Source organism: Hippichthys cyanospilos, chromosome 16 (genome assembly GCF_059441005.1).
Source record: "Hippichthys cyanospilos isolate Australia breed blue-spotted pipefish chromosome 16, RoL_Hcya_1.0, whole genome shotgun sequence".
Taxonomy (NCBI): Eukaryota; Metazoa; Chordata; class Actinopteri; order Syngnathiformes; family Syngnathidae; genus Hippichthys; species Hippichthys cyanospilos.
In genome coordinates, this window is record NC_142384.1 from 16,918,031 (window position 1) to 16,936,753 (window position 18,723).

General features: G+C 42.4%; 3 protein-coding genes across 11 annotated transcripts; 1 reads left to right on the forward strand and 2 right to left on the reverse strand.

Annotated features, from left to right (window-relative positions):
* Positions 1-303: 303 nt before the first annotated feature.
* fn3krp (fructosamine 3 kinase related protein) lies at positions 304-3,320 on the reverse strand. Of its 2 annotated transcripts, none has more exons than XM_088436367.1 (6): positions 2,379-3,320; positions 2,163-2,314; positions 1,979-2,070; positions 1,534-1,616; positions 1,335-1,457; positions 304-874 (listed from the first exon to the last, which is right to left on the reverse strand). In XM_088436367.1, the coding sequence occupies exons 1-6, from the start codon at positions 2,517-2,519 to the stop codon at positions 551-553; spliced, it is 915 nt and encodes a 304-aa protein (XP_088292493.1). In that variant the 5' UTR covers positions 2,520-3,320; the 3' UTR covers positions 304-550. The 2 variants fall into 2 exon arrangements, with proteins under 2 accessions (XP_088292493.1, XP_088292492.1); XM_088436366.1 differs by having other exon boundaries at positions 304-889; positions 2,379-3,271.
* Positions 2,912-4,566, forward strand: arl16 (ARF like GTPase 16). Of its 4 annotated transcripts, none has more exons than XM_088436368.1 (5): positions 2,912-3,060; positions 3,230-3,285; positions 3,730-3,846; positions 3,901-4,031; positions 4,100-4,566. In XM_088436368.1, exons 1-5 carry the CDS (start codon positions 2,985-2,987, stop codon positions 4,263-4,265), a joined length of 546 nt encoding a protein of 181 aa, XP_088292494.1. In that variant the 5' UTR covers positions 2,912-2,984; the 3' UTR covers positions 4,266-4,566. The 4 variants fall into 4 exon arrangements, with proteins under 4 accessions (XP_088292494.1, XP_088292495.1, XP_088292496.1 ...); XM_088436369.1 differs by having other exon boundaries at positions 2,913-3,060; positions 3,916-4,031; XM_088436370.1 differs by lacking the exon at positions 3,230-3,285 and having other exon boundaries at positions 2,932-2,999.
* On the reverse strand, positions 3,882-15,289 carry epn3a (epsin 3a). Of its 5 annotated transcripts, none has more exons than XM_088436359.1 (11): positions 15,067-15,289; positions 12,815-13,511; positions 9,853-9,965; positions 9,219-9,299; positions 8,771-8,860; positions 8,101-8,187; positions 7,843-7,972; positions 7,184-7,324; positions 6,729-6,794; positions 6,428-6,658; positions 3,882-5,585 (listed from the first exon to the last, which is right to left on the reverse strand). In XM_088436359.1, the coding sequence occupies exons 2-11, from the start codon at positions 13,377-13,379 to the stop codon at positions 5,311-5,313; spliced, it is 1,779 nt and encodes a 592-aa protein (XP_088292485.1). In that variant the 5' UTR covers positions 13,380-13,511; positions 15,067-15,289; the 3' UTR covers positions 3,882-5,310. The 5 variants fall into 5 exon arrangements, with proteins under 5 accessions (XP_088292485.1, XP_088292482.1, XP_088292484.1 ...); XM_088436356.1 differs by having other exon boundaries at positions 8,771-8,863; XM_088436358.1 differs by having other exon boundaries at positions 8,771-8,863; positions 15,035-15,289.
* Between the last annotated feature and the right edge of the window lie 3,434 nt (positions 15,290-18,723).

Genomic DNA, 18,723 nt, shown 5'->3' on the forward strand with positions numbered 1-18,723 from the left:
TTTGGATGCAAACTTAAAACAAAAGAAATGCAAAAAAGAACGATAAAATGGCTTTAAGGTATAAAATACGTTGCAGAATGGCACAAAATAACGGAAGTGACGCCACTAGGGGCGGAACCAAAGGCAAAGGTGTTCAATAACAGTTGTTTTTTTTTCCCCAAGAGAATCGAGTTTGTTTTCCAGGTCGACTCTTTCCATTCTAAATTCTTTACCTAAAATCTCAAATAATATGTTACTATTTCTTTCACGGGTGTGACAAAGTAAATTGTAGTGAAAAAAAGAGAACACATTTTGTTTGCGTCATCCCTGTTTGGAGCAGTTTTTACTTCAAATAAATTGAGCATGATTACATTTGTAAGTGTGAAACCTAGAATAAACGTAAAAATCAAATGAAGTCATAATTGTTTATTCATTTTGATTTCATGCCATTTTGAACCTAAAATAAATTAGCATGTTGTGTAGCGTACAGAAAAAAAATATGAAGGTAAAAGTGACTGGTTGAAAAGCTTCCTCAAATATGAATTTTAAGACTCAGGTAGCTGTAGCTCAATTACTTGAGCAGGTCCTTCATGACGCGTATGGACGAGCCTCTGTATCCGCCGCCAAAGTGGTTCCAATGATTCAGGTAGTGGAAGAGTTGGTACAGTTGGTTTCTCTCGGCAAAGCCGGGCGCTTTGGGAATTTTCTCGTGGTAGGTCGAGTAAAAAGAGCCGTTGAAACCTCCGAACATCCCGGCGATTCCCAACTCGTACTCGGAATGGCCAAAGAAAGAAGCGGGGTCAAAGATCACCGGGCCTTCGGCGGTTTCCGCCACGTTGCCGCCCCACAGGTCTCCGTGGAGGAGAGCGGGGAACACCTGGGCGTCTCTGAAAAACTGAGGGATCTTCAGCTGTCAAAGAAGCAATTAAATGCCTTGCTTTAACCCTTGGGACATCATGTTGCAAATTATGGAAATTGCTTTGATTTTTTTTTTATGACATCAAAGGGAAAAAAACAATAGGAAGCTATTTCCTGCAGATGATTAAAACATGTAAAATTACAACATGCAATGATTCTGTCATTTCTACGTCATTGCAGCTGAACGTGCGAGATTTTGTTTGCGAAAATAATCACTGTCCAAATTTCGGTCCATATCAAACCTTTGTAATTACAATTTTTGAGATGCATTTGACTGAGTTTGCTGTGATTCTTGGGACATTTCATTGAGCGGCGGTCAAACTATGCCAGCAAGCAGACAACTTTGTTGACTCGTGTTTCATCTCAAGACAGTAGGTGGCGGTAGAAACCAGTTAATGGCTATGTCTTAAAAGTACGCTCCCAGCGTTCTAGCATACCTGCAGTGCCGCCCAAAGCTCTCTGGCCTCTCGGTCCCCGTTGGACTTCTCCAGGAGGTTGAGCTGACTCTCAAGCCTCTGTCGTGTGAAAAATGTCACCCAGTCATCCTGCCATTTGTTATCCTGCGGGTGACAAATCAAAACGAGGCATGCTTCGGCTGCCTCTTTTTTTTTTTTTTGCAGCTTACACTTAGTTTACCTGTGGTATATACCCACAGCATGTGTTGGTTGAGAAGCCATATTTGTCCACGTAAATCCCCTCAGACTGCTCGGTTCCTTTTCCTAGTTACAAAGAAGACATCAATTCAGCTTGCCTATCACGACATATCCATGTTTGATTTAACTGATTTATTTAAAGTGTTTTTATTTTAAAAAAATGACCATGCTTTTATTTTCTGTATGGTTTTAATTATATATATATATATATATGTATATATATATATATATATATATATATATATATATATATATATATATATATATATATATATATATAATATAATATATAATATATATAATTATATATAATATGCTCTTTCATTTAAAAGTAGTTTCAATTTCAAAAGTAGTTTTGAGAGCATTTCTTCTAGGAGTCATGCTGATTAATAATGTGTCAATATTTGCAGTTATGGAAGAACAGTTACCAACTGTCTGCTGCTCTTTGCTCACTTTCTCCAGCTGTTTCTTATTGTGCAGGTGAAGATCAGCCAGCTGCTCCCCGAGCTGTTTGGAAAACCTGCACGTTACAAGTAAAACACTAAAGTTCCAAACTTGCTTTTTTGATGAATTTGTGGCCATGCAGGCAGAGCGAGCGACAGAAGAACTCACTTGTTCAGACCTCGCATATCCAAATGCTCCATCACAAAAACACAACCTCCGGTGTCCAACTCGATCACCTTGACAGGTTGGGGCACCTTAATTGTTCCTGTTTTGATTATGGCCTCCAAACTGGCCATTTCTCCATCAAACATTAATTTGGCCTGGGGGGTGAAAAACATGTAAAAATACAAATTGTGTAGGGGGAAAAAAAAGAATAAAAGTTACCTGGCACTTGTGGTGTATCTTGACAAACACTTTGCCAGTGTCAGTGTGGTAAGACTGGGCCTGACTGATGCAGCCGCCTCCTGCGTTGCCAGCTGACTTCAGCGTGGCTGTGCCCAACTCTTCCTTAAGTTTTTCTTCCATCGGTCAACGAGAATTAAACGTATATTGAAATAATAACGACGCAATCGCACGCCAAAAGTCTGCAGCCGTGTTAATTTAGCATGAACGCTCGCGTGACGTATCAGCTAACGGACTACACGAGAGTAAACCGATGAGTCAATTATTAGGTATTTATTGAACCAAAAAAAGAGTTGATTGTATATATTAAAATACATTTACAAGTGTTTAATATTTTAAAAACTTTTAAGCGATACATAGACGGGTATATATAAATATGAACGCTTTGCTGAAAAGGGTTTACGTTTCTAACATTATCAACTTTGGTTACTTTTGCTTTCCGTAGTATTTACATGACGTAGTCCAATCAGAATCTTATCTCACCCATGCGCTATCGCCTATCATAGGCGAGTTATTTAACCACGTGACTGTCACCATGGTTTCCCAGGAACCTACGCGCTAATACCTCAAGATGTCCCTGAAAAGAAAATGAGTCGTAACGAAGTGTGTTTACTCCTCGGAGCTACGGGCGTCGGAAAAACTTTGCTCCTTAAACAACTACTCGATATCCTTTTTTTTTTGCTTGTTTGCTTGGCTTAAACAAAAGCTGGAAGCTTTTGTGCACGCTTAAACACGCTAATTTATCATGGCAAGCATCGCGAGTGACAGCTAAAAATTGAACAGATTTGGTATTTGACGAACTTCTGCTCTTGCTTTCTTAACTTTTCGTCCACATCTCAGTTTACATGGAGCTGTCGAAGTGGATACCCCTCCACATACTCTGCCAACTGTAAATTTGAATCAAAATTGCTATACACGTTTATTTCCAACTGTTAGTCCGATAGACTTATTTTCATACTGTTTAATAATACAAAAGTAAAATACACGTTTGTCTTTTATTCGTGCTATCAAACGGTTAAATCGTTTAAACTAATTCACAAAATTAGTTCTTCCTGATTTGGTATTAAGGACAAAAAAAAGAAAGATTAAAATAATGGTGTATTCAAATTGTATTTTTAATGTTTTTTATTATCTTTTATTATTATTTCTTTATTAAAAAAAAATAAAACATGTGGCGGCACATTACTTTATGTATTACTAACGAACCATCCCGTTTTACGATATGCTGCGTATTACAGGATATTTTTTTCTTTTTTTGAGAGGGGGGGGGCATTATTTTGTTTTCTTTCTCGCCAAAAACATCACTGATACATTTATATATACCTCCTCACAGGTGGGAACCAACCTGACGGACATGACTTTAAGGAGAAAGAAAGTGACGGTGAGGGAGCTGGGGGGCTGCATGGGCCCAATATGGCCCAGTTACTTCAAGGACTGCTCATCAGTCATAGTAAGTAAGCATCTTCCATCAACCGATGCTGAAAATACACTTTAGAACATATAGTTCTTTTATTGTCAGTTCGTGGTGGATTCCGCTAACATCGCACAAGTGTCGTCGTCGTGCATCCAGCTGCTGTCTGTACTTTCCGCCGAGCCCCTGCGAGACGCTCCCGTGCTTATAATCTTCAACAAACGGTAAAGAGATTCCACCGTGATAGAATAGCACGTAATAATGACCCGGATTGATAAGGTTTGGTTCCCAGGGACGTGCCTTGCACCATGAGCCCGGTGGAGATCCAGTCCCTGATCCGATTGGACGACGTGGTGGCCTGCGCCCCTCAGCCAATCACAACGCTGGAAGCCAGCGCCCGCTCGGGAACGGGACTGCGAGAAGTGTTGGCATGGCTGGAATCCGTCGCCGTCAAGTGACATGAAATAGGACGCCGTTGTGACGGTTTGATCAAACGGACAAGGAAATGGAAGCGGGGAAAACGGATTTAGGCTAAAGGTCAAGTTATAATCCGATGTACCGTCATTCATTCCATCCATTCAATTCGAGCTTTGTGGATAAACGCAGGCATGTTTGTAATTGCTCAGATTTTTTTTTTTGTGAGTCTTAAAATACTGGATTCATAAAATCAAGATTAGGAAGGCTTTGACTTGATAGTAAACAATGTTTATGTTGCGCGAGAATTTTTTATATGACATTCAATAAAGTCTTTACAATGAACTTGACGACAGATAATCACGGCTATTATCTTTTTGGGAAAAGAAAAAAAAACAGTATTTATTTGAAGAAGGTGTTTAATTTTCTAACTGATAATTGGGGTCACGGCATGTATTTCTGAGGGGAGCGCTATTGGAGGAAATCAGAGGCAAAGGAAAAAAACAATAGGGTGTTTAATTTTGTGATTATTGGGGGCACGCCGTTTGAGGAAATCAGCACCGTACAAGTAGAAAGTAGGCATTTCATTTTGCCATTATTGGGGGCACGGTGCCATTATTTGAGGACACGCGGCTGTTCTTCAGGGCCAAATATTCGGATCGTTCTTTGAGGAAATCGGAGCCAAACGATTGGGCATTTCATCGTTTGGTTATTGGGGGCGCGGTATCTGTTTCTGAGGGAGTCACTATTGGAGGTAATATGGCTGTTCGTATTCAGGGCCAAACACCGGGAGGAGCTATTGAGCACTTGACTTCTAACTATATTTCTTTCTGAGGGGGGCATTATTTGAGAAGAGTGAAACGAGTAGAAGCAATTGATGGAGCGCTTCCATTGTTGCCACAACTCACACCGTTTTGCCGTTGCTGTCACGTTAGCTCATTAGCAATAGCCCGGAAAGGACTTTTACACGATACGTTATTTCTAACCTGTAACTGCATCGGATAGTTTGTTACGTAGAAAAAAAAAAAAACCTAGATTCCTTGAGGCAGCAGTTCAATTTCCCTTTGCGTGACTCAGTTGAGGGCTTCCTCATAGGAAAGGGTTCTGATTGTTCAGCGAGGGCTGGGACGCCGGAGCGGCGCCGGTGGAGAGGGGCAAGAGAGGCTGGGGCAACTCCAGGCCCGTGTGGCTGGGGTGGGTGAAGGACGACGGGAGGCTGGCCGGCTGCTGGCTGCCCGGCAGGGGCAGCGAGGCGCTGTACGGGAGGGAAGGCTGCAGGGTGCCCGAGCCCGAGGCCATTTGGCCCAGGGTGCGTCGGACCGGCTCGGGATCGAACGGGTTGATGGGGGCGGCGGAACCCGCGCCTAAAAACAAATGTGAAGATGAAAAAAAAATGTGATTAGTGACTTAACAGACATTTGTAAGAAGCAGAGCACGATTGAACTTTGTCGCTAAGCTAAATATGAACTAAAGGCCTCACTCAATTAGACACCTTTCTTATACCCTCAGACGACAAATGCGCCAGGAAGGACTTGACACTCATTAAGGAGTGAAGCTGAACTTTGTTGCTGAAAAAAAAAAACAGGAGCAAATGAAACCCTCCCTCAAATTTAAAAGGCATTTAAAAGGTGACATTTAAAGGTGAAGTTCAGCATATTTCAATTTTTCAAACAAATGCCTCCCTAAAATAGATGAACATTTCCCCCTTCAGGGAAAAAAAGGACAAAACAAGACATTTGGGAGTTAAAGTGGAGCCAATTGATTTTTGTTGCGAACCAAAACAGGAGCAAATAAATTCATCCTTCAAATAGGTAAACATTTTTCCCTTCAGTGGTTAAAACACTGGTTAAAAACTTTGCTAATTAAGCTGAGTCCATCTGAATTCTGTTGCGACCAAAACATGAAAAAAAACACCATCAATTAAATGTCTCGCCTCATCCTCATCCTCTTCAGGGCAAAAACACATTATATAACAACTGCACATATAAACATTTACTAGGTGAAATTCAGTCTTTTTTTTTTTCCAGAAGCAAGTTTTCAGCCAAGCTTTGCTTCTAACCAAAGCAGGAGCAAATAAATGCCTAGCTCAAATCGGAGAAAAAAAAGAACTGACTTCAAACATGAGGCATTTGAGAGTCGAGATGAGCCCATTTGAAGTCTATAACAAGAAACAAACACCTCCCTCAAATAAATGCCTGTCTTTTACCTGCCAAAAAGGGGTTCATGGTCTTGGCCTGCGAGTTCGGCGGGATGAGCGCGTCCAGGTTGACCAGAGAAGCGGCGGCGGGCCCCAGGAAGGACTCGGGGGTGTGCAGCGTGCGGGGCTTGGCCTCCGGCAGGCTACGTCCCAATTCGTGCAGGTCAAACATCTCGGGGCTGCCGTCCCGCAGCCCGTCGAGGGCACCGCCGTCCATGGCCTCGTCGAACAGGTCGCCGTCTAAAAGACCGGGTGGATTCGTTTAGCGCTGGGCAAAAGTATCGGGACAAAAGCGGATGGCGCGGATCACCTGAGGGGCTGGCGGCTCGGAGAGGAGACTTTTTGGGGATTGTGAAGGGGTCGACCGCCGATGACGCTGAAAAACAATCATTCGTCCGTTTCCTTCGCCGCATGTCCACCCCTCTTAGTTTTGCGACGTGCGTATTGTCAGCGATGGGCAGGAAGCCCTTGTGTCCAAATATGCTCAATTTGGATCGTATTCCGCAAAGTGCGCGCTCTTTTATTTCGGCATTATTTACCACTTTGCAAAATAGATCAAATCTTCGCCTAATCCCTCACGCAAACAGGACTTTTGGGACCGATGGCGATCTCTAATCGGAGAGTTTAAAAATAACCAATCACTGATTGTTTCATTACCGCGTGGGTTTGTATACCATTTATGGAGCCTCGACCAAAAGTAACCCAAAAATATTTCGAAAGATGACTGCAGAGACGACGCATAAATGAACTGTACTGACGACTCACCTGTGCCCCATGGGTTGGAGGACGATTTGCCGGGTGGGGGGTCCCAAGGGTTGCCCGGGGGTGGGCTGGGCTCCCAAGGCGGGGGCGGGCTGTTGGAAGTGGGCGGTACCATCCAGGAGGCATCATCTCTTGACGACCCGTCTGCAGTAAATTAGAGGGAGCAGACCGCATGCTAATATATTTTCAGCCACGTAGCCCCCCCCCCCCCAAAAAAAAAAAAAAAAAAAAAAAATTGAACTCCAATTATTAACCTCATGACCAATCACAGCTCGGCTTGTGAATATCACTTGACTCAAGTCTGACATCGGGCGTAGCCGCGATTGGTCGTAACCTGAGTCCCTAGCTACTGTGATGTCATTTTCAGGCAACAGGAAATGGCAAAATGGCCGCCCGGGAGATGGAAAACATTTTTGCTACCGAATTTATATTTCACAGTTAATCAGAATGTAGACAAGTAGAGCTACACAGAACATATTATTGTCAAAAATATTTTGGGGTTTAAGTGCCACCGACGAGTAAGCGCGTCAACGTAACCCTACCGAGGTGTGCCATTGACGTCCATTGACGACAAAGACTTTTTTTTTTTTTTTGGCTGTTTTCTTATGATTTGGTCACTCCCGCCTTTAGATTTTTGGGAGCAGAAATGTGGAAAGACTCACCCAAGGGGTCCCAGAGGTCTGAAACCCTGGCACGAGCGGACGCTTGGAACGGGCTTTTATTCCACACGTTTTCACTGGGCGGAGGATCTTTGGGCGCGGCGAAAACATCTACCAGGTCCATGAAGGCCGTCTGACAACAAGGACAAAAAGCTCGTCTCGTATTTAGAATATTTAGCGTACATAGTATCTCAAATCCCCATATAGTTCCAAAAAAGAATAATCTCCGAACAGCCAATCATCACGAGCTAAGTTTCCTACCCCGCCTTTAGACGACATCTCGCGTTTGCTCTCCTCCAAAGCTTTCTTGAGCATCGTCTCGTCCCGGTCTTGCCGACTGAGTTGCTCCTGTCAACATATGCGGACACGCTTGGGTGCTTGAAATCTTTTATTTATTTTTGTTGAAAAAAACCTCTAAATGATGTTATCAGTGTTTCTCAACTGTTTTTAAACGATGTAGCCACAGCAAAACATTTTTAGAATGAAAAAAAACAACACATTGTTCAAACTAGTGTATTTTATTCAGCAACTGCCTAAGATTGTCTGACGTGATGTTTTTTTACTATTGCATAAAAAAACGTTAAAAAACATGACTTAGCAAAAGGTTGTTTCAGTCCACTTGACTCATTCAATCCCAAAGATGTATTTTTTTTTATTCAATTTTTAATAAAAAAAAAATGAATTGCATTTTTTTTCAACAATTATTTTTTCTTTTAAAAAAATCCAGGTATTCGGTTCCAGGTACTAAGTCCTAGGCCCTAAGTCCGAGTCGTAAAGTAAATGATTACATTAGAAACCTAATTAGTAATTTATTTTTTTTATGTTTCAATTGATTTGCCCGTAATTGATTTTTTTTTTTTTTTTTAATGGAAAATCCCGGCTCTAAAAATATTGCATGCGCTAATGTTTTTTTCATTTATTCCCAGCCTACCTGTTGGTGTGCCTCCTTGCTCATGTTCATCGCTAAGCGCAGCTGCGAGTCTTCATCCATTTCCAGCGTGGCGGGCGTCCGCTTGACCGACTGCTAAAAGGTTCCCCCGCGCCACCCCCCACCCCCAGAAAAAAATTGTTAGGACATTGTCTGCGATGGCCCCGCGACACCCCCGGTGCCTCGCCTCACACCACTGAGAAGAGAAGATTGAGCGGCTTGTTAAATAAAGACCTGGGGAAGAAAGTTACTTGAAATTCACTCCGTGGACAAAAGTATTGGGACGCTTTATAACGGCGTTGTTCCCTCCTCGCTTTCTTGGGAAGATGTTTGACATTTCACATTTGGCCCTCCTGGATTCCCTTGTCTCAATACTTTTGCTCACGCTGTGTAAGAAATCTGATAGAAGAAGGGGTTTCCTTCTTGTCCCCGGGCCCAAGGGAAGCGGTACCTTCTTAACCTCTTTGCTGAGGCTCACAGCGATCTGCATTGCGGTCTTTTCATCGAGAACCACTGTCGTCGTCGTCGGCGGCTGCGGTCAAGGGGAGCAAGGATTAGCGGCAAAGGCCGAGGCCCTTCATCCGGGATCATTTGTTTCCTTCTAGCGGGCGGGCGGGCGGGCGCCCGGGTGCGGATCGATACGCGCTTCCTGTTTGACCGGCTCGCGGCGGTGGATGCTAGCGCCATTACTGGCTGAGTCAGAGACAGAGACGTTCTGTTCTCAAGGAAATGGCGGCGCGCATAAAAGCGGGCCTTAATGATACCGCTGGCCGTGAGCGCATGGGAAAAGAGGAGAGAAAAAAAAAAACAGCGCTCCAACAGCTCTGGCTTCTTCTTTTTTTTTTAAATGTTATGATACATCCGGTTTAAAAACCGCGTTCACTTCAGGGAACCATTGATTGAAAAAATGCCTTCATACGAGATTCTGCTGACCCTGTTTGTTTTTGTTTGATATGAAAACAAAGCTATGATTTTTTCTTTTTATTTCCTCCCGTTCACAGTTCGGCTCGACTTCAGACTTTTTCCTGGGTCTGTTCACACTACGCGCTCCGCACGGAGTCGGGCAAGGGTGCGACGGGGCGTACCTTTTCATTCTCCTCCCGGCTCATGGCCAGGGCCAGCTGCAGCTGAAGCTCCTCCTCCCCCGTGGTGGTCGGCCGAGCTTGCTCCAACTCCGGCGCGAGGCGAGCCGAGGAGGCTGGAGGAAGGAGAGGGGAGGGGCGGGAACTGAGCTTTTCGGCAAAGTGCGAAAACCGTTGGCGGAAGGAGCGCGCGCGGGAAAGAAACTAAACGGTTCGGCATAGTCGTCGGGTCAGAACGCCGCCGGCGCTGAATGTTAATTGATCGGCCGGCGCTCCTTGTTTGGGATCTTTGTTGCCGTTTTTGCCGCTCGCTGGGCCCGCCACAAGAACAATGCTGCGCCTGTGCGAAGAGCTGGGGGGGGACGGAAGATGGATGGGGAATTGGAACGCGGCCCATCGAAATACCACAGATCTTTAGGGTGGATTTGCACAAGCGCAGATGCTCAGCAGCAGCCAGGCTTTTCGTACTTGCTAGAAACTAAAGCGCGTGAGCAGATAATTGATTCACTATTATTTATTATAGCATAGGGAGAGCATACAAACCCATGGAAAACCCATTTTTACAACTTCAAACGTATATTTGTAGTTGTATACCCTTACATTATTGTTACTTAAAGGGAGAGCATACAGGCCCACAAAAGAGTACCACTCAACACAATAGTCTCCAATAGTCAGAGTCGGCATTGGGAGTACATACAAACCCATGGAGAACACATTTTTACAACTTCAAATGTATAATTGTTTCGATTACTTGTATCACATTGCATTATTGTTCCTTGAAAGGAGAGCATACAGTTCCACAGAAGAGTCCCATGGCAAATTTTCTCCCAATAGTCAGAGTGGGCATAGGGAGGACATGAAGATAACCCAAGCCCCCCCAAAAAAGCTCAACGCTTGTGCGGAATTTGGTCCAATTCTTTTTATCTTTACACGAAAGGCATTACGCATCAAAGTGAAAGCATTGGAAGGATATAAAGAGCTGAAATTTCACCCAGATAACGACAAAGTTATCAAAGTAAACAATTACCATCCGTGATTTGTTGTAAAACTTGAATAACAGAGTCATTTATTGATACATAGGAAGAGCATACGACAATAAAAAATTCCAGAAAATTTCTTAATTCTTATCTGTCAATTTGCCGTATGAATTTAACACCTCCAACTTACTTACATGGAGTGCATACAAGCCCACACAAGAAAATAAAACTGTCAAACGCAGCTCACGCCCAAAGTAGGTGTCCTCTTCTGATGATGACCAAGATGATAACGTGAGTTTAACTTTAAAAGTTACTAAGTGTTGATGAGGTGAACGAAGGGAGAGCATACAATTCCTCTCTAGGAAAGTCTTACTGTACAAGCACATGGCCAAATATGCAGAGAATGCATATTGGAGCTGGGAAATGAGTTTATGGGCATTTTTATGAAAAAAAATAAATAAATAAAATAAAAGACTAAAGGAAAGGGAAGCAATAAAACAGCCAGCTAGCGTCTGCGAATGCGCCTCTGAGCGCACCATGAAGCCGCCGTTTTTGGCTCCACAACCGTTTTACACATTTTAATTCAAAAACACACAGGAAAAAGTCAACGCCCAAGGGCTATTACTGTATGTTTGTCAGTGAACATCGTCTTGCCTAAAAAATAAAAGCCCCAAAAATTACTCACAAAATGCTAACGCCAACATATCACAGCAATCAACTAACAGTATGCGCTAGCAAGCTAAGTGGCTACTACCTAGCCAATTTACACTCTGTTTTGCGGCTGGTTCAGAGTGAGTTAAGTTTCACAGGCCAGTTGCGTCCTTTAAGCTGTATAGCGTATGACAGTTGTACCGGTTTGCTAGCTTTTTGGACGCACGGCGGGGGCCTCGTGACTCTCTTCTCTTTTGTAACGACAAATCAGCTGATGTGGCCGTTCACGGGAGAATGACCGGAATGTTGACGTCCGACAGTTGGAGTAGAGAAAAATTGAAAAAAAATGATTTAAACAGAAAGAGAAAATGTACTTTATAACATGATTTGCTGTATGGTAAGTATGGTACTTAAGTAACTCCAGATGACAGGCCATGTGACATCATCGGTTTTAAATCCGGCTCGTCTGCCAGAAAATGACATCACTAATTACGTTTTGCAAAGACGTCAGTACAAGCTAGCAATTTTTTCTCTCGCATTACGATTTGCTCTTAATTTGAAACGTAACAATGTACTGTTCCCGTCTGTGCATTAAAATCCAAACGTTTAAAGCAGATTTGCTGATACATGCAGAAACCCTGTTAAAATTACTAGTACCCCCTGAAGTGCCTTACCAAGGGGTACTTGTACCCCTATTTGAGATCCCGCTGGGATCCGGATAGGCCGAATGTTTTGCAACACAATTAGACATTCATCTGCTTCATGTTGCAATCAATTTGCTCTTAATTTGAAAGTAAAAAGAACCATTCCTCTCACAGCATTTAATTAGAGTTCCCGATACATACAGAAAACCTGTCAAAATCTGATACACCCCCTGAAGTGCCTTCAGGTACCCCGATTTAAGAACCCGAACATTTCCAAGGCAAAAACATCCAGTATATTAAACCTGTTAATATCTCACGTAACACCTTGAGTACTTTCACGTACCCCCATCTGAGAACCCGCTGGATAGGAAAGAAAGCTTCTTAGGCAAAAACAAGAAAGCGGAGAGGCCCAATGTTTTGCAAAGGACTCACGATAACACAATTACTTTGCTTCATGCTCCACTTAATTAGCTCTTCATTTGAAAAGAAACAAACTGCTCCTCTCACAGAATTACAGTAAATTTGATTTGCTGATATCTATAGAAACCCTGTTGAAATATCACCTAATTTGAGAACCACCCCCCTGAAGTTCTTTCTAGAACCTTCGAGAACCCACATTTGCGAACTTCTGGAATATAACGTGATTGAAAAAGAAAATGAGTTGTATGGGGAGTGGTTGGTGTTGTTACTCACAATTCAGAGAAGAGGGCGAACTTCTGGACCCGTACGACCCGTAGTGGCTGGCGTGAGTAGCGGGGTACGGAGGAGGCAGCTCCCCATATTCACCGTAGACCCCCACCATGCGCGACCTGGCCTTCAACGCCTGGGCCCGATCCTTCTTCAACTTTTCCGGATCCTTCAGCAAAGCCACCAGTTTCTTGGCCTTCTCTCGGATATGGATACCCTGGTCCTCTCCGTCGCGGTCCACGTACTGGAAGTCCTTCAGGGTCTGGATAGAGAAGATGTTGTCCCGGCACTCCTGCGCCACACGGGGCGAGCCGGTCTTGATCAGGTAGTCCAGGAGGGCGAGCGCCTTGTAAACGTGTCGCCAGTTCTTGCCGTGGTCGTTCAGCCGCCTCCAGACCATACCCATGACCTCGGTGAAGGCCACCATGTTGTAGGTCAGGTCGGCGATATCGGCCATCAGCGAGCCGGAGGCGCCCCACGGGTCGTTGGAGGTGGCCTCGCGCACCTTGATCTCGGCCTCGGTGTAGTTGTTCACTACGTTTTTCATCTGCCGGCGTAGCGAGGTCTGCATAGTGGCGGTGATGTTCAGGACACCCGTCAGGAAAAAAGAAAGCGGGGGGGCTCGAAAGCAGCAGCTCAGGAAAAAAAATTAGAGGAATCCAACCTTGTCTTTACCACTTCAATTATATCCACAAATGTGTTCCTGTTGGAAATGAAGAAGACAACATTGGGGCATAAATACACATAAAACATACAGGAATTTGACATATATAGTACATCGGACACCTATGGACTGTTGAAGGCAAAGACTGCAACTGTGAGACGAACAGGCTAACCACTAGTCCACCGTGTTATCCTGGAAGCACAAAATCCTCCCGGATGAATAAAATTTTGGAGGAACAAAAAGCTCTCGCCCAAAACAATGATCTGCCATCAGGACAAAAAAACAAAACTGCACCACAAACGTCAACACCTACAGCAAGCTCATCTTTCTATGAGACAATGCAAAGTGATTACGATGCAAAACGCAATGGATTGTTTCCAAGCCGACTGTTTAAACAGGCTTTACAATACTGTGACACAAATAAGGACTTGACAGCAATTAACGGAGCTGTTTTGAAATCTTGTTCATTACACTGGACTGCACTTTGGACCGATCGATAATGTCAGGGTGGATGAAAAGATAATATTCAAAGGGAAATATACTCATGGACCACATCATTAGGTACACCTGTATGAATGGGTTGCTAGTCGTAAAACGTCTGCCTTGACAAATATAAAAAAAGTTTACATATGAATAATGTTTTGTTAGCAGTTGAAAGGTGGAATGAAAATACGATAAAAACTTTCCTCAAACTTCAAACAATAATGTCAAAATTAACATCGTAAGCTACATGTTTTGACAGCTGTTGTAGCTTGTCATTTTACTTGTTGCCAATAAGCCCAAAAATTGCTCTACACGTCATGTAACAAATGTATAGGGGCATAATAACTTATTTTTAACTCATTTTCAATTTTTTACTTGATTACATAAGCTGTTAAATGGTACATTCGTCCCCAAAATTTAAAATGACACCTTCCTGTTCGTTCTCCACGTCTGACGTCATCTTCCATCGTAGGAGGAAGTGGCTTAATATGTGGCGGAAATATGAACAAATGATGATGCTGTTTTTATTTTTTTGTTCTATTTTTGTAGACAGGTTACGCAACTAATTGTAGTTCTAATTATTTTTGCCCGACGAGGGTGGACCTCTTTGTCTTGGTACAATTGGTTCTCAATGGATGCACAGGTGATCGTCAGTTTACGTATATCGTGTAATTTTTCAAAATTGAGCGGAAATAGAAAAAAAAAGTAATAGCAGAGACGAATTAGTCACCTTAAAATGATAAGTGACGTCACTTAACACAGATGGTGATGCACTTCCTGTTCATTTACTGACGACAAAACTAAATGTAAACATTTTGAAACAAAAGAACTTATCTATCTATACTATATCCCATGTAAGTTTAAATAGGCGCACCGAATAGCGGAATTAATTTCAAGTAAAAACAAAAAGGCACATTTGAGTTGACATTGTCCCGTACGTGTCGGAATTTTCCCGGGACGTTGCGTCGAACGGGACGAGGTGAACTATCTCACCGTGACTCAGCTACTGTGTATACCAAAAGGAAAAATTACAAATCAAAATACATTACATCAAATATAGACGGAAAAAATAAACATACCTTTCCTTTTTTTTTTGTCCTCGCTCTCTTACCTTCATGACATGGCAGCGTCAAGCTCCAAACTTGAGGAGGAAAGAAGAGCAAAATGTTCCTCCTCCTCTCCGCATGTCCTGACCGGCCGATGGAGGAAACACTCTCAAAGTGTGCACTTTTTTTTCTATCCAGGAGAAAAATTATTCCAACGCACTGTGTTTAACTGAGTGCAATGCGGTGCCGTGTGAATGCCTTCCTGAAAACGGCTAAAAGTGCAAGGAGGGAGGAGTGGGGTTCTGAGGGAGGCTGGCCTGCACTGTGGATGCATGCAGTCAAGCTTAACCCTTTCGTCGCCCAAGAAGAAGAAATAATTGTGTAAAAAGTACCAGTAAATATATGACTCCTTTATTTATTTGTCTCCTTTATTTCTTTGTGTAAAGAGGTGCAAATGATATTTTGACAGTAAAAGATAAATACTAGAGCCTGGTCATTTTCATAGACAGACATCAAATAATTTCCATAAGAATACGTAGCTCGGACAAAACTAGCCAACTGCTGATTTCACATGAAGATAGTTAAAACACCCCGAAAAAATCTGAAAAATAAAATGGATGAAAAACTGTTTAATGCTATACCACATTGCAAACGTTTAAGAAAAATTGAATTGATTAAAAAAAAAACGGGTTTAATGTGTTACCGCTTTACAAACGTTTCCAGTAATTATTCTCATTTCATAATACAGTTAGAAAGAAGTCACGTGACCTTAATGAGGAGAATAAGGCTGCGACTAACAATCATTTTAATTTGGGATGGGTGGGTACCAATAACCGGATTCATTTAACTTTCATACAGATGTAAATTGGCATTAGTGATGCAATTTTGCAGCAGTTTTCTTTTCCGATTAAGAGCAAAGTAAATGGAAAATAAAATAAAATAACTTAAAATGTGTCTGACATTTTTGCAAAGCATTTTTTTTGCTTTAATTTATTTGCCATATAGATAAGAATTTTCATTAGTGATTCAAATTTCCAGCAGTGTTTTTTTTATTCAATTTAAGAGCCAATTAATTAGAATATATAATTTAAAAAGTGTTAATGTCATTTTTGCAAATCATGTTTGCCTTTGTTAACTGTCGTACAGATCTAAATTGTCATTAGTGGTGAAATTGTGCAGCGGTTTTCTTTTCAATTTAAGAGCAAATTAATTTGAACATGAATCACCGTTTTGCTCATTTGCGATGGTGATTCCTGCGCCAAAACTTAATGTACCTTTAATTTGTTATGTTTTGCATTGGCGCTCTTTTTATTTTTGTCATCCAAAAATCTTTACGTTAAGGGGGCCCTAAGCAGGAGAAAAAATATTTCACAGATCAGTGAAATCATTGGGGAAAAAAATTTGAGAACTTTTTGGCAATATACAACACATAACTTCACAATAAGCGTGGACGAGTACCGAGGTGCGGTTTTTGCCAAATCCAAGAATCAATGATTCCGGTCTGAGACGTGACTAAAGCTGCGTTCCTTCCTGTTTTGGGATCTCGTCAAAATGATAGCGTACATTTTGTTGTGATAAAAGCGACGTGTCCCGCGGGGGTTCAAGCGAGAGCCCCATTTCCTTTGCGTCTGGCCTCTTGACTTATTTATCAGCGCTAATGGCGCCTGGGCTGAAGTCGGGTCCTTATGCATTATACACGCGCTCACCCTTATTGGTTTTGAGGTTTCGCAATCTCGGCGAGCCGCGCACGATCATGCCGACGGTGAGAAGTGGCGGAAATGTTACGGAGGAGGGACGGGCGGGAGTTCGGCGGAGCAGGACGTACAGGAAATACCAGCTCCTCCTTGAAAAAACACACAAGTGTTGCAAATGTCAACAGAAGCAACGCGGAGGGACGCCCTTTTTGTTCTGACGCTCAAATAAGCTGGGCTTGCGGCGCTTTCATTTTGATTGCGGCCCATCGGGTCGGTCCGGCTCGACTTCATTGCTGGCATCCGGACACGCCCTCCCTCGCCTCCTTCCCCGCGTCTTTTATTTTCCTGAAAACAGATGCCTGAGCATTCTTTGTTTGCCAACAATGGCCCGCGGAGGTCAGCGCGAGGAGGAGGGTTGTGAGCGGGCGGGAGGAGGGGACGCAAGGCGTGCGAGGAAACCGCAAATCCAAGCATGTTAAAAAAAAAAAACAAACAAACAAAAAAATTGGTGCTCAGCGCTGATTACGTTGACACTATATTTAAAGCTTGACCCTTATGTCAGTTTGGTTTCTTTGCTGTCCTCTAGTGGCGAGTTTATGAACTTGTATAAGGTCTTCCACATTTTTTTATATCCGCATTTTTTTTTACTCTTTGCTACCCGCAAGTGGTGAGGTTATGAATTAGAAAAACGTAGTTTTTCATTTTTTTAAACTAAGTATATCACCAGTGTCTAAACTATGGCTTGGGGGCCATTCGCAGCCCACCATCGACATTTAAGTAGCCTGCAGCATATACAAAATTACATTGCATTAGTCTTTGTTGCCCTCTACTGGTGAGGTTACAGACTTACAGGAGGTAGTCTTTTATTATTTTTAATTGCGAATACATATCAGAGGAATGTAAACTATGGTGCGGGGGCCATTTGCAGCCCACCTTCCACATTTAAGTGGTCTGCAGCATACACAAAATGTACATTGTATTACTCTTCGCTGCCCTCTCGTGGTGAGAATATGAATTTGCAGAAGGTAGTTTTTTTTTTATTTGAGAATACATATCAGAGGTGTCTGAACTGTGCAGAGGCCATTTGCAGCTCACCAAATGTACTTTATTTTACTCTTTGTTGTCCTCTAGTGGTGATGTTAGGAACTTGCAGAAGGTAGTTTTATTGTAAAATTGAGAATACATTTCAGAGGTGTCCAAACTGTGGCGCTGGGGACGTATGCAGCACACTATCCACATTTATGTGGCTCGCAGCATATTTTGAGGTTTTTTTTTTTTTTTGATAACTATGTACAGGCAATGTATATTTGCCTGTTAATTTGTGTTCACTGGAGTGTGTCAACAGCAATAATGACAAAAATCTGCTACAATATTTTGATAATGTGCTGACATTGTGACGAATAATGGATCTCTGGATTCTTTCAGGGAAACGTCCACACAAGACACATCATCGTAATATGAACAACGCTGCAGCTATGTTTACTTAGTTAGGAAAAAGAGAAATAAAAGTTCAATTAACACACTTTAATACATTTTTTCAGTTAATAATTGGAGTTTTTTTTTCTTAATTTCACCCCAATATTTTTCCTTTTACTGAAAATAAAAATCAGGCCAACTACCAGTAACCGTCCCCCTTAACTACGATATTTTCCGCTCTATGAACGGCCTATTTTAAAACTGTTTTCACCTATAGGGCGCATCGCACAATAAGGCGCATAGAATGGAAGCTACAGTGGTGGCTGGGTTTGCGTTATGCATCCACTAGATGGAACTGCGCTAAAGGGAATGGCAACAAAACAGTCAGATAAGTCAGTTAAAGTTTTCAATCGGAAACTACAAATAAAGACGATTTGTGGAAAATACTATCTGAAGAAAAGATTTCTGCCAAGATGAATCAAGAGCTTGAAATTAAAATATATAATTATGAGTCAAATAAATATTAAACATTTTTTTAATCAAATCGCAAGGGACGTATTTTCAAATTTTTTTCAGAGTGCAGACATTAAATCCCTGATATTTAAGTTCTAT